Source organism: Pseudopodoces humilis, chromosome 22, assembly GCF_049639895.1.
Source record: "Pseudopodoces humilis isolate 2021_Gansu_Grassland_sample_001 chromosome 22, ASM4963989v1, whole genome shotgun sequence".
In the NCBI taxonomy this organism is placed as follows: Eukaryota; Metazoa; Chordata; class Aves; order Passeriformes; family Paridae; genus Pseudopodoces; species Pseudopodoces humilis.
Genome location: NC_142221.1, coordinates 4,586,783 through 4,606,371, shown reverse-complemented (window position 1 = coordinate 4,606,371; position 19,589 = coordinate 4,586,783). Strand labels below are relative to the sequence as shown.

The 19,589-nt window shown below is 45.9% G+C and overlaps 1 protein-coding gene across 8 annotated transcripts in view; it reads left to right on the top strand.

The window, feature by feature from the left end:
- The first annotated feature begins 1,439 nt into the window (after positions 1-1,439).
- Positions 1,440-19,589, top strand: part of PRRC2B (proline rich coiled-coil 2B) — a 46,334-nt gene continuing 28,184 nt past the window's right edge. For 3 of the 8 annotated variants that reach the window (XM_088066002.1, XM_005527288.3, XM_014256280.2), the window contains exons 1-5: positions 1,452-1,615; positions 14,792-14,959; positions 15,874-16,051; positions 16,277-16,379; positions 17,022-17,094. In XM_088066002.1, coding sequence (XP_087922128.1) covers positions 14,845-14,959; positions 15,874-16,051; positions 16,277-16,379; positions 17,022-17,094 — 469 coding nt within the window. In that variant the 5' untranslated portion in view covers positions 1,452-1,615; positions 14,792-14,844. Of the gene's footprint in view, positions 1,616-11,264; positions 11,319-14,791; positions 14,960-15,873; positions 16,052-16,276; positions 16,380-17,021; positions 17,095-19,589 lie in introns of those variants that run through there. The other 5 variants (XM_014256281.2, XM_088066003.1, XM_088065999.1 and 2 more) reach the window with 5 other exon arrangements.

Genomic DNA, 19,589 nt, shown 5'->3' with positions numbered 1-19,589 from the left:
TGCTTGTCCCATATATAAATATATATATATGTATGTATGTGTGTGTGTGTGTGTGTGTGTGTGAGTGAACAATTTTTCTGAACTGCTGGACAGTCCCTAAGAAATAAATGCATGCGTGTACCTCCACTCTGGCCTTCTGTCACCAAATGTCACACTGACGGGCATCTGTGTGTCTTATAGGACAGGGAAGGAGAATTAAAGGGAGGCTGTTCTGTCCTTGGATGCAAGGAGACTACATCTCCAAAGCTAAAAAAGATCCACTGGGAAGAGGAACTGCAATTTGCAGTAACTTTTACAACACTATCTTTAGTACAAATTTCTTGCCAGTGCTGCTGCTCAGTTTGTGTTGACCTGAAGCTCTTTTTGTCTAAGCAGGGACTGTGTTTGCCGATGAAGCAATTGGCATTTTATGGCTCTGTAGAGTGTTTTGGGAGAGGAACGACTGCCTCACTCTACTGCATTCGTTTCCATCATCCTTAGTGAGAGAACAAATTAAAAGATATTTCTGGACTGAAGTCCTTCCAAGGGGCAGCTCCTCCAGGTTGCCTTTGAACCTGCTGCCCATGGAACCACGGGGCAACAGCAGGAAGCCTTCAGTGGTGTTTTCTGGACCCCTCAGGTTGGACAGGAATCCTCATGGTCCTGTCATCACCCCATGTCCCTGTCATTGCCCTATGGCTCTGGGATCATAAAAATGTGAGGGAAAAAACTTCCAGTACCCCCTTGGAGACATCGTCCCTGGCACAGGGGGTTCAAGCTTGGGGTGGTTGTAGCTGTGCACCGTGCAGTGACCACCCCTGCCTTAAAAGAGAGATGCTCCAGTGCTGCAATCATCCTTGTTGCCCTCGCTCTGGACCCACTCCAGCAGCTCTGTGTGCCTCTGAGGGGAGCTCACAGAATCACAGATTAATTGAGGTTGGAAGGGACCTCTGGAGAACAATGCAGTGTCACCTGGAGCAGGTGACATAGGAAGGTGCCCAGGTGGGTTTGGAATGTCTCCAGAGCGGGAGACTCCACGCCCTCCCTGGGCACCTGTTCCAGAGCTCTGCCACCCTCAACCTAAAGAAGTTCTTCCTCATGTTGAGGGGGAACTTTTTGTCTTTCAGTTTATGGCCATTGCTCCTCATCCTGTCACCGGGCACTGAAGAGAGTCTGACACCATCCTCGGACTCAGCGGGGAGATATTTACATGGATTGCTGAGATCCCCCCTCAGCCTCCCCTTCTCCAGACATACCCGGCCCAGCTCCCGCAGTGTCTCCTCCTCAGAGAGGTGCTGCAGCCCCCAGATCCTCCCTGTGGCCTCCGCAGGACCCTCTCCAGCAGCTCCTGTCCCCCCTGAGGGAGCTCCCCCTCAGCGCCGCCCCCGCGGTGCCGGCGGCGCCCTGCAGGTGGCGCTGCGCGGCGGGGCCGGGCCGGCACGGGAGGAGGAGGAGGCAGCGAGTGCCCGGATCGGCTGCAGCTGCCGCCGCCGCCCCGCGCAATCCGCCGCCATCCGCCGCGCCCCGCGCCCATCGGTCCTCCGCACCCGGCTCCGCAGGCACCCCCGGCTCCCCACCACCACCACAGGTGGGTATCGGGGGCCGGCGGCGGCGGCGGCCGCGGATATTCGGGGCGGTGAGTGGGGCCGGGGGGGAGGAGGAAGGGGAAGGAGAGGGAAGGTGGGACGAGGCAGCGCTAAAATGGAGCCGGAGCCAGCGGCTGCGGCACCCCGCGGCCTCCCGGCTCGGGCGGGTCCCCCGGGCGGGTCGGGGGGAGACTCACCTCGATTTCGCGCTGCTGTAGCCTCCGGTGTTTATTGTGTGAACCGCCCCCCTTCTCCTTGCGGGGACGGGGCCGCCGCGGGGCCTGGCCGGGCCCATTCCCGGTGGCGCTGGCGGGGCCGCCCGGGCTCGGGGCCCCTTGTCCGGGCTCCGGCCCCCCGGGCCGAACCGCCCCCGCCCCGCTGCGCTCCCCGGCGGGTGCAGCTGGGGCGGGGGGCTCCTCGCCGCAAAGGCAGGTTGTTTTTTTTTTCGTCGTCTGGAGTGTGACATAAAGATATTTTTGTCGCGCCGTGTGTGTGTGTGTGTCTCAGCAAAACAAGGGAGGGGGGGTGGCATCCAGAAGGCTCGGCCGGTTTGTTATTGTGCGGGAGCTACAAAAGGGCCGCTGAGGCCGAAATGCAGCTGGGGCGGGGGGGAGCGAGGATGGAGTTTGTGCGCTGGGCGAGCTCGTTTGGTAGGTTTGGAAAGATGTTTTAAGGCTTTTTTTTTTTTTTTTTTTTTTTTTCAAGAAGGAGTTTCTAATTTCTGTGTGGGGGCAGCAGTGCTGCAAGCTGGGGAAACCCTAATGCGGGTCCTGGGACACGTGCTGAGCATCTTCTCCGGGGGGTGATTTTAGTCGTGTTGGTTGTGAATTTGGAGGGTTTTATCTTTACAAAAAAAACCCTCATCTCCAAAGTGAAAGTTCCCTTAAGGGGTTTGAATGAACTCGGAATTGTGGGGTTTGTTAGGAAAGTTGTTTTGTTTGGTTTCTGTCTTCTGGGTGTGTAAAGGGTGAGATATGCACTGAATCATCTATATTGATGTTACTGGTATTTGGGGTTATAAGGTACAATAAACATCAGCGTTTAGGAATTCAGTAGTTTTCTTTCTTTCTAGGAACAGGTATAAAGTGTAAGCACGTTGCAGTGTCTGCATCATCTCCTAGGGGGGAAGGCATCCCACTCCTTCTAGCACTGAATCCAGGTTTACAGTGGAAGTTTTGGTTTTGTTAAGCCTTGTCTTACAGATTCACTTGAGACCTCCACTGGAATGAGCTCTTCCATGGTGGATAAATAGCTGGTCCCTGTCTTGGAGAGCCCAGGTTTAGAGAATCAACTCCTGCTGAGTAGGTTTCTCAGATATAAACTGGCCAGGATGTTACTTTTGTACTTGCCTTTTCCATGTTCAGTGCACACTAGGGTAGTGAAACCCCAATGTTCCAAAAACTAGTGCTCTGAGCTAGAGACTGGGGAGTAAAGTCACCTGAAAGAGGTAGGGAGGCTAAGACCATATTCTGAAAGTGGAATTTAAAGAGAGGATGGAAAGTGATGTTTTCAGGCTGATTTCTGACTGAAAATATGTGATAGTTACATGCATTTTTCACTCCCAGTGAAGCATTGTAAATGAGCCTAAGTTTTGTCAGAAGCTTATCTGTGGTCCATGAGATCTTTGTGGGTTCATCATGGTTTCTTTTGGGTCTCTGGCTTAAGAAGTTTTTCCTAGTTAGAATGTTTTGAGGTTACAATAACCAACACCTCTCCCATGATGTTTTTCTTGTTAAAATTTAAAAGTTCAGATAAAAATGATACTCAGAAAAATTGCAGATACTGTTTAGTGTTGCTACTTTGTTGTTTTCACAAGCCAGTGTGAGTACATCTGCTGTTAGCTGTATTTTTTGAGTGCCTTGAGTACAAGTTGATTCCCTTTTTTATTTTGTTCGTCTGGTCTGCTTTTCTGCATGGTTGAGTAAACTAGGTATCACTCATTTGAGGATGCTTTCAGCAGTCTCCACTGTTAAGAAAACAAATTTTTACATTATTTGATAGATGCCTTCCTTAAAAAAAGGAGAAATTAAACCACTTATTTGGTGTGAGTTTCCAAATTTGTCACTATGTAGTGCCTTGGTGCATTGTTTTTTCTAAATTCGGACTATTTTTCTTTGGTCTTACAGTGCATTTTTTTGATGAACTCTGAGATTATTTTTTTTTTTTTCTGTGTGTGCATGAGAGCTTAAAAGGGCAGCTCAGCCAGCTGGCTGGAACTGGAAAAGCAAGTAAACAGTCCTTAAAGATGCTGGAAGGGACATGCAGGGTTTGAAAGTATTTTTGTTTCAATAAGTGAGCAATATTCCTAAATACTTTGTATTAGAGTTATTTCACTTTATAGTGACATCTTAATAAAACCTTTTAATAAAGCTTTGAGTAAAGCCTGACTTCAAAGGCTAATTTATTTGAACAACCTCCTAAAGGTAGTGGTATTAAAGGCTGTGTTTGTGTGACACAGCTCCCCATGGTACCTGAGTGATGGTACAGGACAGACAACCCTCAGTGCTGTGTGTGTGTGGCCTCCTCTCCTGGGATCACACCTGAGGTGTGCCTGAGGAAAACAAGGACCCTGAGATGTGCAGTCCAGCCTGTGAGCTGGTCCAGTACAGAATTACCTGCCTGTTCAAGAGTGCTTCTTGCTCAAGGCCTTCACTGTGCTTACCTGAGTAATTGAAAGTATTTAGGGGCAAGCCGGGCTAGGTTTAAATGCTGCTGAAAGTAATAGTAAACCTTTTGTATTAATTTTTTTTCATTTATGATGGTAATCTACAGAGAGATTTTGATCTAGTGGCATTTCCACTTAGAATTGTGTATTTTCATTTTGGAGTAATAGAAGCAGTATGAGCAGGAGAAACTTAGTGATACAGGATGGTAACTTTAGGAGAGGGTTTATTCCAAGGGCTGGACCTTTTTGGTTCCCTATTTATTTTCACTACATTCCTCAGTTATTCTGCAGCTTGGCACTGTGCTGTTGTCTCAGTATCAGACCTTGCTCTTAAGCTCATCCTGCCTTGTTAAGTGGGTTTTGCTTTACGAGTGTCACTGATTCATTCTCCTAATAGGTCGATAATTTCACAGCTCCTTATCACTAATTTCTCATTTGGAGCAGAAGAAATACAGCCGTGGTTCTGTCAGGTATCAGACAATGAGGTGAGAGCACAGAAAACAGGTAAAGGCTGGGAGCTGCAGCCTTCCCCATCACAGCCTTTTCACAGATCAGCCTTTTCGAACTTTAAATTAAGTTACTTCGTTACCAAAGGGAAAACACCCTCTGAGGGTGGGTTTTGCACGCATCTGTGTTGGTTAAGGAGTTTTTTCTTCCCCTGCAAGGATAAAATGGGGCTAAAGCAGGACATTGCATTATATTCAGCCTCACTGAAACACAGCTTGGGCTCATGTTCTGTTAGTAACTTGTAACTAGAATTCAGGATGTTCCCTTCATGCACTAAACTTACTTCTTGTGCAAAAGTAACAAAAAAACTGCAAAAGCAGTTGAAGCTTAGGAGGTGTTTATTTCAGAGCAAAGCTGTTCAGATACTGATCTGTATAGCTGTTAAATCCTGATCTGTTTTTTATCTGGGAGCATTTGGACAATAACTAAAGTGGACTGGAGGCTGCTTTAGTAACCCTGTGTTGTTCTGGAATTCCCTGTGGCATTGGTTGTGAAGCTGCTTGTCCTGCAGTGCTGTGGGATGTGTGGGGACAGAAGGTGTATGTGCAGTTCTGCAGGGAGTTATTTAACTTGCAGCCAAAATACAGTGCCTGTGTTTTGATTCCAACACTTAAATTTTCAGGAGAGTGTTAGTATGCTGGAAAGGGTGAAAAGGTGAGAAGTGGTGGAACTGGGGAATGAGCTCACTCTTCCTTCTTTAGGAGACTGCAGGTATTAATTTGTGGGGGACTGATGAAAAGTCATACCTTGGGTGAAAGGGAAGAGATAATGATCAGGTTTGAAATGGGCAGCTGAGCCAGGTTTAAGTGTGAAGAAATACTGGGTAAAATAACCAGGAAGAAAGGAATGACTTGCTAACAACCATCCAGGATCTGGCCAAGAGGCCCACTCTGTTGGATTGTAGTATCTCAGATGTCTGCCAGGCTTCAATTAGCTGTTGGGAGCATCCTAAATAGCCTTTGGATTTCATAGCACTTAAGAGGAGTAAACTACTGAGTATTGGTGCAGTTAGCAACCTTATTGAAGAGGTTTGGTGTAGGAATCCTGCCCTGGTAGCCATTGAGACATTTAAATGGGAATTGTAGTGATGGTGCTCCACGGAATGAATAGAGACAGATTTGAAGAGCTTGCACTGGAACTTTGCCTCCCCCAGGCACTTATTGTGTGGGAATATAGTGATTTTTTTGGAAGAGTTCTGCTGGAGGGTGAGTTCTTCAGTTCTTCCTACCTGTATGTGGGCTGGGAGACTGTACAAAAGCCTCGAGTGATCTTGTTCAGAATTGGGAGTGGGCTGTGAAGCAGGCAGGGGAGTAGGGACATGTTCAAGAGGTGCTCCTTCTTTGGCTACAATAATAACTATGGTTTTATCTTTTATTGAAATAACCAAGCTTTAAAAACTGTCATTCAGAACCAGATTCATATGATCTTGAGTGTTATTCTGGTGTTAGTGTTCTGCATCTGAGCTAAGTGTTGCCTCTAATGATGCCTGTGATCCTACTGCAGTGAAAGCAGTGTATGGGGTGGTTCATTTAGGAGGTGTTTGTGGTATTCCCCATCCCAGCATGCAAGGACCTGCTCCTCCCAGGGCTCCTCTGGAGCAGGGCTTCATGCTGCTGCTGGCCTCACAGCGTCAGGCAGGCATTGTGATTCAGAGAGTGCTTTTCAGCCCCAGAAAATGGGAGAGGAAGGCTCTATTTCTTGCTCTGCCACTTAGCATAGCTGCGGAGTTCTGCGGTGTCATTTTCCTATCTGGAAAATAGAAGTGATGATGCTTACACACCTTGTCAGTTATGCACTGCAAATATCTATGTAAATTAAAGCATCTGTGATTTGTTTTCACTTCTTGTGTGGCTCAGCGTAGTCCAGATGTCCTGGGCATAGTCCGAGTTGCTTAGCTCTCCAGAAAAGCTAAAGCTTCCTAAAGCTGTCTAAAGCTTGTTTCTTCAGAGTACTGAATCACAACACATGTAAGGTGCTTTCTTATCTCTTTGTACCTGTGTCCCTTTCCCATCACATTTCTCTTAACATCCTTGGCACTCATTTGTCCTGCAAATGGCTCCCATGAATAGGCTTCCTGTACGGAGAATTGCTGTGCAATGCTGCATTGCCCTAGTGCTGTTCAGATTGGGGAACCTGGAGGAAGACTTCCTTGGAAGCTTCAGCCTTTGCAGTGTTTGTGAACTGCAGGCTTCTCCGGACTGCTTGTCATCTTATTAATGTCTTGAACCAGCTGCATCAGTCTTGATGTGGCTGTGGGAATTGGGAGGAATCTGATAAAGAGCTATTCAGCTCTTGCCAGGCCAGCTTTGTACCCTGCAGCATGTACCTGCCAGGGGAGCTCCCAGCAGTGCCTTGGGGAGGAACAAGGCCAGAGGGATCTGCTCAGCAGGGATGTAAAGGAACCTCTCCCTTGTTTGTGCAGCAAGGGATTGACATCTGCTGCCTGATGATCAATAGCATTGGGTTTTACCTCTTCATAAAGAAAACCTTCTGTGCATAACCTGAGTGGGAGCTGAGGGCCCCAAAGTCAGCAAACAACCTGAGAGAGTGGAGAGGTGTTACCAGAGTCGAGATTTTGTTGTGAGGCTCATCTGGCACAGATGACATCCACATCTCTATTCCAGTGTGATCCTTCTTGAGACTGCAGAGAAAACAGAGCAGCTTACTCAACAGCTGATGGCATTTGTATGGAAAGAGCTGTTTCTGTTCCTGAAAAAAGGACTGTTAACCCAAAGGACTTCCAGCTTTTCTCTGATTTCATCTCTTGGAGCTGTGACATCTCTGCTTTTCTCTCTGATTGTTTGCAATAAAATTTATGTTCACTTCTGAGAGATAGAGTAAGTTGCTGAGCTTGGGACCTGGTGAAGGATTTGTGAAATGTTTGACAGAGAAGCATTCTCCAGTGGCCAGTGATGGCCTTGGATGGGTAGTGCTCTCCAAGATAAACTACACCTAATGATTTGGAGCCTTATGTTTGGGTTCTGGCACTGGCAGCACAGGTGTTTCACCTATGCTGGTCTTGCTGTGTCTCACCTGGTTATATGGGTATCATGGCTGTGATGACTTTTAATAGTCTGTGTAGGCGGAAGTATCAGGACTAAGGGACATTCACGTGCAGTGGTGTTTATTTTTAGTGATGGAAGAGTCTTTACTTTCACCTGTCAGACCTAAGGTGTGGTGCAGTGCGTGAGAACAGTTTGTGCTTGTGTGGGTGTGTCCTGCCCTTGTGGGCTCCTCGGGAGCAGTAGGCAGGATTAGGTGCACTTTCTGTAGCAGTGGACAGTCTTTTCCACTGGAAGGGAGTGTTCTGGACGTGGCAGGTGTTGCTGCAGTGCATTTCCTCCTCATTTGATTCTTCTTTGCAAATTACTGCTTTCTGATAAAGAGCTGCATTTTCTCTGAGGGTCTTGACACACAGGTTTGGGTGGCTGAAGCAGGCATCTGAGTTCTGGGACTCCTTGCTGTCTGCAGGCTTAGTTGATCAAACCATTCCTCTGACTTGTACTGATAGTGCCAGTCCTGTTACCCATCAGGAAATCCCCACCAGCTACTCACAGTCTGTTATTGTTGCTCAGATACCTAAATGCCCAATTTACCTTAGAGATCAGCTGAATGTTGCCAGGAGCTTTCTGAACAAGTTTTGCCAGCTGAGCAGTATGCCAGGCATTTATTTTGTATTTGGATTTATATTGCTTGCTTGTGATCAGCCTCCTTGTTTCAGTGTTGAGGGAGCAGGATGCTGTATCTGTGTGTTCCTCCTGGACTCTGAGATCTCAGAGGAACCTCAGCACGGCAGAGTGGAAGGCAAGAATCTATGGCAGAGAGTCGTGTGCTTCAACTCTGACCCTTGGTTGTAGGGGAGCCAGAGTGAAAGTACAACTCTTAAGGGTAAAGATTTGCACTTCAGGATGAGCCTTGTTGGGCAGGCAGTTTGTGGACATCACAAGGTCACTTCCCTTTCCTCTTGCACCAGAGGGGTTGGGATTGGGATCTGTTGAGGCCACAGGTGATGCTTGTTGAACTGAGCTGCAATCTTCTCCCTGGGTTTTGCCTCTGAAATGTGTAACAGCAAAGAAATGGGCTCTTTTACTTCAATTTGTGCTGAGCCTTGTCTCCTTTATCATCTTCCAGGCCTGGATGAGAGGGTAAGGAGTTTAATGTTGGTAGCTGATGCCTCCAGATTGTTCCACATGAGACACCTTCCTGCTTCCCTGCAGATTATGAAAGCCCTGCAGCACTTCCTCTTGGGTTGCTTATATATAAGGTTATACTTTCCTGGCAAGCGGGCACCAGTGGGCCAGTTTCTTCTCTACAGCATGGTGGGGCAGAAACTGGCTGTTTCTCTCTCTGGTGGGCTGTTGTAAACAGATGCTCCTTTCTAGGAAAGAATTAACTGCACACGTTGGGTTTTCTCTTGCTTGAAAAAGAGGGCGAGTTTCATGAGCACAGGATCTCATAAGTACTTTCTGTGGGCTGTGGACCAGCCTTCTGAGTGGATTTTTTTTGCTCTGTGCCATAGTCTTGCATCCTCAGGATGAACTGTTTCTTTGTCTGCATCCTCAATTACTGGAGGTCAGGGCTCCTTTCCAGGGTGTGGTATTGTCCGTCCAGCCTGCACAGAAAGGACCACAGAACTCATTAATGTTTTTGTGTAAATACAATTGAGCTATTCTCCAGACTCCAGTCTGCTTTATCAGTTTTACAGTAAGTTACAGTTCCAGTCTCTCTGGCTGCCTTTGCCTTGCCTGCCTTCCCAGCACTGGAAAAACTGTTTAGCAGAGAGATGAAGCTTCTGTATTTTAAGGCCAAACCTGACATTATGAAGACTTGTTTTCTCTAGAATTTGCAGTGATTCACTGACAGTAGTTGGGATTCCCAGCCCATTGGTACATTCAGAAGAGGGGGGCAGCAGGTGAACTTGGTGAAGGCAGAACTGAGAAAATGAAGTCAGGTCATCAGACAGGATATGCCCTTTCTGTACCTCTTCTCTGCTGTAGTGTTTTACTGCTGTCTGTAGAGCTCCACGGTGTGGAGTTAGTGATAGATCCACTGTCCAGAAGACTGCCTCTCCTCTTCGTAGTCCTGCTCTATGTTTCACATCCCAGGAGGCTTGATTAGAGGTCTGAGGATGGGGCTGGACAGCAGGCAGGGCTCCTCCTGGGAGACAACTTCCAACAGTATTGCTTGGCTAACAGCTACCTCTGCAACAAATCATGGCAGATGTGATCCTGGTCTCCCATTCCCTGAGCCAAGGTTCATGGGAGATGGAGAGAAGCTGGGAATTGTGCAGGATTAAAAGAACTGGTACCACCAAATATGCCTATTGAGCTAAGCGAGGGTCCCTCTTGTGAATCAGGAGCTTGGTGATGAGGTGTGTTATCTCTTCTTTGAACTGCAGAGTCCTGACTTACTTCTTCCTGTCTGTCAGGATTTGGTGCAATTTTCTGGCACTACATTTGATGTTACATCTAGATCCTGGCAAGGCCTTTTTCAGGTGTACCAGCAAATCTTGGCATCTCTGGAAGTAATACAGTAGAATGACAGCAAGTTTGGTTTTTTGTTGTTTTTTTGTGGCTTAGACTCTTGGTACAGCCTGTGCCTGCTGCACAGCTCTTCTGCAGTAATCCCATTGACTTTGTACTTGGATGCTGATACTCTCCTGTTGCTCCCTGCCTTACTAAGCAATCTCTGCCGGGAACTGAGTGCTCATCTGTTCCCTTCCTTGCTAGGCTTGCATGGCCCAGACAGGGCTTCTGCAGGACATAAGTGCATCTGACAGCAAGTCCTGGGCAGGTGATGACATGTCTCACCAAAGCCCTCCCAAGGGCAGCCAGTGGCATCTTTCATCACTGAGGCAGGTGGTGAGTGTTTCACAAATAGGTGGTTCTTGGAGGGATGTGTTCCAGAAGTAGTGGTATCTCTGTGTTGACAGATAAATAAATGTTCAGCTATGGAAGTACAAGTAGGATTGACCAGTGTGTGTGTGTATTTAAAGAAGAGTGAACATAGTTAATGTCCTGTAAAACTATACTATGCTTTTTAAAAGGTTTCACATTGCTGGTAACATTAGGAACAACAGTGTATTTCAGTTTAACATAACTTCAGACACTTTTCTCTTCTGAAAGTACTGTTTAGCTTTCCCAACCTGTGAGTTTCTGAACAATTTGTATAAAATTACATGTCAGAAGTTTTTGTGTTTTTCCCTGTTAATCTCCACCCTGTTAATTTGTTTTGTGTTGATGACTTTTGCTGTGAAATGAGCAAGGAGTGAAGATCTGCAGTAGTCAGGACTGTACTTGCTATAGAGCTCAGTGTTGTGTGAGTAGCTGAAGAGATTTTCTAGTACGAGTGTTACCTTTCATAAATCTGTTTGCCCTGCTCAGCTAAGGCTGGCTGACTTCCAGATACTCAAGCTCCATTGAAGTCTTGCGAATAAAATACCAGCAGCCCAGCCTCCTGCATACATAGATTTGCAAAGAGCTTTGCAGACAATCCTGTTTTTCAGGAGTCCCTCCATGTGGCTGTGTTTTCCGCTCAGGGGTTTCCAGTTGTTACCAGTGCCAGTAACTCAAGGTGTTCACGTGAGTAGATTCCTGCTGTAGCTCCAAGACTTGCATGCTTATAAGTCTAATGTCTTAAAGACATTAAAATGTCACTGTTGCTTTCTGGATTAGAATTTACCCCTTTAAAAGGCAGTTAGTCAGGGTCAATACCCCAAAATTGGATCCAGGTGGACCCAATATAGATAGTGTGATGTGGACGTGAGTATGCCTGGACATTGGAGCTCTCTGCTCAAGTGCTGTTGGTGCAGTTCTTTGTATCCTGGGATCTCTAATGGAACTGGTCATACTGCAGTATTTTGTGATTGCTCAGATGCTCGCTGTTTTGCTGTCTGGTGCTGTCCCCTGAATATAGTAGGAGACGTTGCAAGTCCTGAGAATGAGAAGAGCTGCCCTCCATGCTGAAGCTGATAGCAAGTCTTTCCCCCACAGACCTCTGTAAACCCAAAGATAAACCTTGCAGTAATGCTGGTGATTGATTTTTTTTATGATCTCTCTGTAACAGGGGATATTGCTTTCTTCAGGGTCAGCTGTCGGGCACAGGGACCCTGAGCACAGGTCAGAGGCTCTGCCGAGGCTGTCAGTTTTCACTTGTCAGCATCAGCATGTGCCTTCTAGTTCCAGCTCTGCTAATAATGAGCATGCAGGCTGGCAGTTCAGTTCTAAATGAACCACGATTTTTATCGGAAATGGCTTTGCTCTTCAAGACTAGAAGGCCTTTGTGATCACTACCTGGATTTCCTGCTTAACTGTGTGATGGGAAGATAGTGCAGTGTTGTGCCAGCCTTGGGAGGCTCTGTGGCCTCTTTGAAGTGCTGTGGGTGAACTGGGTGCTGAGTGATCTCCCTGGCTGATACACCCTTGGAGTAGCTGGGATCTGCATCTGGCAGGAGGGACAGGCAGCAAGGTCCTGCCAGTCCAGCAGCTCCGACCTGGCTTAGTGCTCCTGCAGCCTTTTTGCACAATGACTGTGGAAATTGCTTCACCTCTCCATGGTCTTGTTTTCTCCTTTGGAGCACATACCTAACACATGAACAAAGCTGTGCTTCACATCTTCAGAGCATTGAAGGAGTTGAAAGTAAATTTCATTTATCTAAACAGCAGTTTTGTTTAGATAAACAGAAAGTTTGACAAGGGGCTTTATCCCAACACATACATATAACACAGCTCCTCTGCTGTGGTCATTTATTCTTCCCGAATCCTCTTAATGATAGAAGATGTAATCAAGAGACAGCTGAGACCTGGTTACATAACTGTTGTCAGGGTTTTTCTTTGGCAGCACTGCCCTGTGTGCTGTTTGCACACTGACTTTTAGGAACTCAGGGCTTTTCTGTTAACCAGATAACCCAACAACAACAAACCACCCACCCAGATCAGGTTCAGGAGTTATTTTTAAACACCTTCTAATTTTGTCTGGTTTGAGCTTTCTAAACTTCAAAGTAGATTTTGCTGCTTTTATTGTGAGGCGGGTACAGGGTTGACATGTGGATAGGCCCTGAACCAGGCTCCCTCTGCAAGGCTCAATAGACCTGTAAAAGCAGGTGGCTGTGCTCTTGCCAGCAGAGCATCCTCTACTCTTTGTTCTGCTCTGGGGCTTCCCACAACTCTGCCCCTTCAAAAAGCTCATTGTTCTCAGTCCAACTTGTGCTTTCCTGCCAAGTTTATGCTAATCAGTGTGTTTTCTCCCTCTTTCTTTTATGTCTGTCCTACTAATAAAATACAGTGCAAATGGGTAAGTGAGGGAGGAGCTGCTGTTTTCTTTGGCACATGGTGGCCTTCTGAGCAAAGATGAGCTAGACTGAAGCCAAAGATCTGTTTGTTACTCTGCAGGAGGAGGTGCCTCAGGACTGCCAGCCAGCCCTGTTGCCTCCACAGGGCTTCTTGGGGAGCCCAGTGTTTTTCCTGATCATCTCGTGGATGCTGTTGTTGAGTGACAGAAAAAGCTTTTCTTTCTCTCTACTTGACCACCTAGCATAGAGTCCATGGCTTCTTGCTCCTGACAGACTTGGTTTAAATCCTGCAGTGCAAGAACAAATGTTCTGAGTGCCAGGCTTATTGGTTAGACACCTGCCCCCAGCAGCAGTCTTCAGATGGGCTTCACTGGGCCAGTTGTAGTTGGCACTGCATTCCCCATCTGGCTCTATCCAGCATGTTCACAGTCTGTGCTTTAATTTGTACATAATGTGTGGTGGACTAATCCTCTTACCTGCAAATTGTGTTTGATAAAGCATTGCTGATGGGAATTGTAGCCTTTGGTCAGATACGGTTTCTTTCAGAAAGAGTGGTTGCTGTCTCTGTTGGTAAAAGGCTTTCAGCTGGGTGAGTTTCAAAAAGTGTAAGGTGTGGGAAGATCAGAGATACGTGTATGTGTGTGTATATATATATACACACACATGTATGTTGTGTTTTGTTACTCCCAACACTGAGTTGGAACCCTAGAATGGGACCTAGCAGATGGTAAAATGAAACTGCCAGCAGTTTTGAGCTTGAAGTAGAGGCTTTACAACAAGAAATCTGGAAATTGAAATTATGTGTGAAAAGGTTAGATGAAGCTCCTAGATATGAGAAAATTTAGAACACAGTGATGCTTAAAAAAAATGAAAGATAGGTCCATTGAAAGTAAGCAGAGTGTTTTTTCTGACATAAAAGTTGATGTACAGTGTGAGCATTGCATGTTGCAACTTTATCCAAGGCTCCAAGAGCCAAAAAGTCAAAGTAAAGAGACTGGCTGCATGATGGGTGTTACTGCATGTTGTGCCTGCAAAGATCAGGTTGAAAAATTAACAGATCACATCCATTGTGGAAAGTATATTTCAAGCTAAAAATTATCTTCAAGATGCAAGCAACAGAGGAATGTAATTTTTTGGTAATGTGTTTGGAGAATTCATAGTAGAACAGCTGAACTCACAGACTCAGGAATCTGAGTCTGGCACAGTTGAACAGGTTTTTTCTGACTCCTTATATCTCTTTCATGGCCAGCTGATGGGAAAAGGGGATTTGGAGAAATAGTTATGTTGCCTTCCAGCGATGCTGTCAAAGCATTAATTGCTGGTATAACTGTGGCCAGTGTGGAACCGTAATCTGAACATTACAAACCCAGTGCTTCAGGGGAAATGCAATGATAAATTCCAGTGTGGTGTAAGATACAAAGATACAGTGTTTTTCTGGCATTTATGTTTAGGAATCCTTGTGTTTAGCTGTTTAATGTCAGCCTTACTCTTTTAAAGCAAGGACTTGTTGACCCCCCCTATCTTGTGTTCTCCTGCTTAAAGAATCTCACTTCTTGCAGCACTGTGTTCCTGCAGTTCTTTTCATTCAGTTTGTGATTCTTAAAGCCTAAAAGTTTCTTGTGACTGAAGAGGAGGGAGTTAAAACTTGGTGTGTGTGCTCACTGAGTATGTTCAGTTCTTGCTGTTGTGTGTGTTCTGTGTTTTGCTTGTCTGTAGCTGAACAATCCATTTGATGGGGTTTTCCTGGTTTTCTTCTCTTAAAAGGCAGATCGGGAGCGGCGCAGAGAAATTTCCTTACTAGATGACATTTCATCGCAATGTCCGATCGTTTGGGGCAAATAACCAAGGGAAAGGATGGGAAAAGCAAGTACTCGACTCTCAGCCTGTTTGATAAGTATAAAGGAAAGTCAATAGAAGCTATCAGAACTACAGGTAAGAAACACCTCCAGAAAGCTCCTTTTGATGTCTTCCAACAATATTGTTGCAGAGCTCATTCAGGTTGTTGACCCTGTGGGACACAGCTGGGCTGCAGTGTTGGTGCAGGTGTCAAAGTCTGTGTTTCATTAAGACCTAGAGGAAAATGTCCATGGCTCTTTGTGCTGCTGTTATGGTGGAGACATAAAGGAATTACACAGGACAGCTGAGGGCACTTGGCCCTTTCATTTAGCCTGTGTCCTTGCTGCAGAGTGGGCAGGTAGCAAACTTGAGTGGAAACCTTACCAGGGCCTTAGGCTGTGCCAGATCAGGGCACCTGAGCTGACTGAAGTGCCTTAAGCTGGTTAGACCTTTGTGTGATGTGAGAGTCAAGGACTGAAGACCACTGGAAAAGAACCTGAGTTGGTTTTGCAGTGGAAATATGACCAAAAGTAGGTTCAAGAAAATGACCTTGCCTGGACTGGCTCTGGATTTGGTGTGAGAATAGAAAACAAAACATAAAATACTTCCTTAATAAATGTGATCTTGAGGGATAGAGCTGGAAAATTGAGATCTTGGGATTCCCAGGTTAGGTCACTTGTTTGTCTGCTACAAGGTGGTCTTGGTGACCATTTCCTCAAGCTGTAACAGGTGGTGTTGCTTCTCCTTGGCGAAAGAACTACCTGTGCAAATCCTCCTGAAAGACTGTGAGCACTTTGTTAGGGAGAATGTTTTTTCTCTGTCCTGCTGTAGGAGCTGTTCGCCAGCTGCTACAACAGACGGCTCCGTCTGTGGCCCTGTGGGAAACAACCTGTGTGTTGACATAGCAGCAGCACTTCTGTTGGGGCTGCACCCAGCCACAGCTTCCTAATTAAGGTTACTTATCTAGCAGGATACAGCCCTCTGACCTGCTGCTGTTGCTTTCTCACCAGTTATTCCTAGACATGGCTTACAGAGTCTTGGGAAAGTTGCTGCTGCCCGGCGCATGCCACCTCCTGCAAATTTGCCTAGCTTGAAGTCTGAGAACAAAGGAAACGACCCCAACATCATTATAGTACCCAAGGACGGTACAGGATGGGCAAACAAGCAGGATCAGCCAGACCAAAAGAGGTGGGTAGGGTGAATCTTTGATAAGTTTTGTCAGGCAGGCAGCAGTGGTTGCGCACTGCTGTGCTTGATGTCAGACATTACAGGGATCAGTTCTCTGTTCTCTGTGCCAACTTAGAGCCAATTGGCTTGATCTTTTAGCAAAATTGCTAATATTCTGCCATATTGCCAGGAGTTGTTTGCCTGTCTTCCTTCCCTTTTGGTCTCACCTCTGCTGTCTGTTCTCAGTTCCAGTGCGACAGCTGCACAGCTGCAGGAGTCGCTGCCGCAGCAGGGTTTGCAGAAATCTGTCTCAAATTTACAGAAGCCGACACAGTCAATCAGTCAGGAGGTAGGTGCCAGCAGTATCTGACTGCCTGCTTCCTCTGTCCCCAGGCAGCTTAAGGGCTTTAATTGTCTATGTTGCCTTGCACTTTAAGGCAAAGCTCCTGTATAATCAGTTATTGTGGAAGTAACTCTCTTGAGTCCTAGCTGCTGTGCACCAGGAATGTTGTGCTGCAGTTACAGAAGTAACATACAGAGTCTAGTTGCAGTCTAGGAAAAAGTGGCTGGAATGTGGGATGCCTGGTTAGCACTTCTAAACTGTTCTACTTTGGTTGTAATTAATGCATGAGAAAGTAGGGTAGCCTTCAAGCTGAGGTGTAGCAGGGAACAAATCTGGAAGATTAAGGAGACCATTTGGGAAAATGCAGCAGAACAAAAGGAAAGCTTGATGAGAGTATAAGTTGAGGAAATAGTTGGTGAAAATGGGGAGAAAAGATATTAGGGTAGAGCAGAGGATTTTTACTGTACCATTATAGTACACTGGGGTGGGGAACAGTGACTGTAGCCCCAGCTTGAAGATGTTGAGATGTGTGATATCTGGGTGATCCAGAGGCCTGAACCATAGCAGGTGCCAGCCAGGAAATGAGAAACAGTCATGAATCTTTACTGATCCATGTTGGGGTTTCTTTTTGCTTTGTTTTGTTTTCAGAGTACAAATTCAGTGCCAGGTGGACCAAAGTCATGGGCACAGCTGAATGGAAAGCCAGCAGGACAAGAAGGTGGTGAGTATGATAAACAGAACTGGTATGTGCCTGCTTTTCCCAGACAGGCATGAGATGGGGTTGGACTCCATTTCTTCCTGCCCTCCCTGTCAGCCTGGTGCAGCATGGGAGTGAGGCCTTCTGAATCCTGTTTCCAGTCTCTGTGGTGTGTTGGCTGGAATGATGCAGCTGAATCAGTTCATGCCAGGACAAGACATGGCTTGAACAGAATGTGTTGCATGGCCACATTGAACCGGAGCAAATCATGCTCTTGGGATGCAGCAGGGGGTTCTGGGAGGGGAAGGCTCTGAAGGAGAAAGGAAACATTTGCCCCCATGATGAGCATCTTCAGTCAGCAGTGTGTAACAAAGGTGCAGTAAACACTGTGAGATACGGGAGGGATTGGTTTAGAAGAGAAGAAGAAATGAGAAGGGACATTGGGGAGGGGAAATGTAGGCATCTCCATGGGCAGTAGCAAGGGGATCCTCACCTAACTGGGTAACACAGAAGTGAGGCTGGAATGTTCTTGTACACTATCGGTGATCCAAGGGAATTGTGGTGGCAGTGGAGCTGCTGCAGGATGCACTCGCCTACACATTGGCTGAGGCCTTGCTATTAAGTCTGCCTCAGTAACTGTGCTGCTAATGGCTTCTGCTTGACTGAGAATCCTGGAGCAGTGTTAGCATGAATTGTGAGTTTAGTTGTCTTCAGATGCACCCATTTCCACACAGGAGGTGGTTTCCAGCTGCACTAAGAAGTGCCATTTAAACCAGAGTGAGAATAACAGCTCTGTTCCACTGTTTTAATGTGAACAGACCTGGAACCATTCAGTTGTCAAGTGAAATTGCAGAGAGATATGAAAGAACTGAGACAGCTGCTGATTTCAGAAACAGAGGGGACAAGTTTACCCTAAATTAAATGAGGGCCTTAATGAGAGGGTGTTTCTCAAAGGCTAAATGTTAAAGCAGAAGCTTGTACTTGCCTGAGGCTGGTGGCCAGTGCAAAGACTGTCTTGTTCCGTTAGTTGATACTTTCTTTAGTCTTGCTATGTAGACCTCCTGTACAGTCATTCTGAAATCTGGTCATCTAACAATGTTCTTAATGGATTTTTTGAAAACTCATTCTAGGCCTCACTTAACAGTATAGAGTTCTCAACCCAAGAAAACAGTTGTCTGTGTGGCTAAAAGCAGCTTAATTAGGTGGTAATTGAATCACAGAAGCATCAGAAATTTGTCTGAAAGGATTTCTTGGGCCATCCCGTGCTTGCACCTCTTCTTTAGAGGCACTGAACAATTGCTTTTCCTTCTAAGCTAATTCAGGTATTACAGACAAAAAGGAGAGTCTTGCTTTTTGCTCTTTTAAAGTCTTAGAGCTGTAAAATCTCTTCTGGAGGGTGTATCCTGAAGAAATGTGGTCTAATAATTATGGACTTCTTGCCTGGGTTTTTGCATAAAGGATATTTGAAGGAAAAAAAGGGGCACCAAACTTTTTTTTCATTGTGATGCTACTTAGAATACAAACTGTTAATGACTTCACATAAATAGTCCTTACATGGTGCAACCTTGCCTGGGGGCAGATGTCTCCCATGAAAGACATCTGTGCCATTCTAGTTCGGTAAAAATCAGAATTCTTCAGCAAGTCTTAGCTACTTTGCGATATATTTAGGCAATGTCCTTCCCAAGTATTTTCATCTGTCTAAAACTGAAAATGTTTCTTGTAGCTGTTGCAGTCTTTCCTGGAAATTTCACATGGGAGGTCTTGTGCAGTGTGCAAGTTCCAGAAAGTAGAAGTTACTTAAGCCAGTCTGTCTTGGCTCTTCAGGGCAAGGAAGGAGAAAGATAGATGAGACTCTTGTCAAGTCTTCAGTATTCATTGCTGATACTTGTAATATAATTCTTAGATGCCCCTTTTAAGAGAGCTTTAGCCAAGTAGCACTGAGAAACAGTTCTCAAAAAAAAGCAATTCTTTTAATGTGTAATAGTACAGTAATGGTTGTAATTTCCTTTTATTCAGTGTTATCTTGCCAACAGATTTAGGAGAATTGCTGTGTTTCGTGTTCCAGTCACTGGCAGATCTTTAGAATTGACAGAGAGCTGTTGTTCTGGGGTGACTGATGACTCAGCAAGACAATTTACTGGTGACTAGAAATGAACCTTGCCTGATCTGGCCAGTGATCTGCATCTTGAAAATGCTGCAGCAGGAAGGAGAGCATAGATCTGTTCTTACCTGTGGTGTTTCACTGATGCATTGACAGAAATTTTAACAATAGGCTGCCCCAGCAGAGTGAGGTCTGAGCAAAAAGAGTCTGAGTAGAAATGTCAAATACTTGATAGCAGGGTATCATTTATGAGTGATCTTGCAGAATTTATGACTCTGCCTCTGTCTGAATTCTGTACTTCACAAAAATAATTGGAAGCTGAGAAAGTTCACTGACTTTATTGAATGTGAGAATTTAAATTAAGATCCCGAGTGTGGGAGTGCTGGGTGAGGACATGTGTTGTTGTGTTGGTGACAGT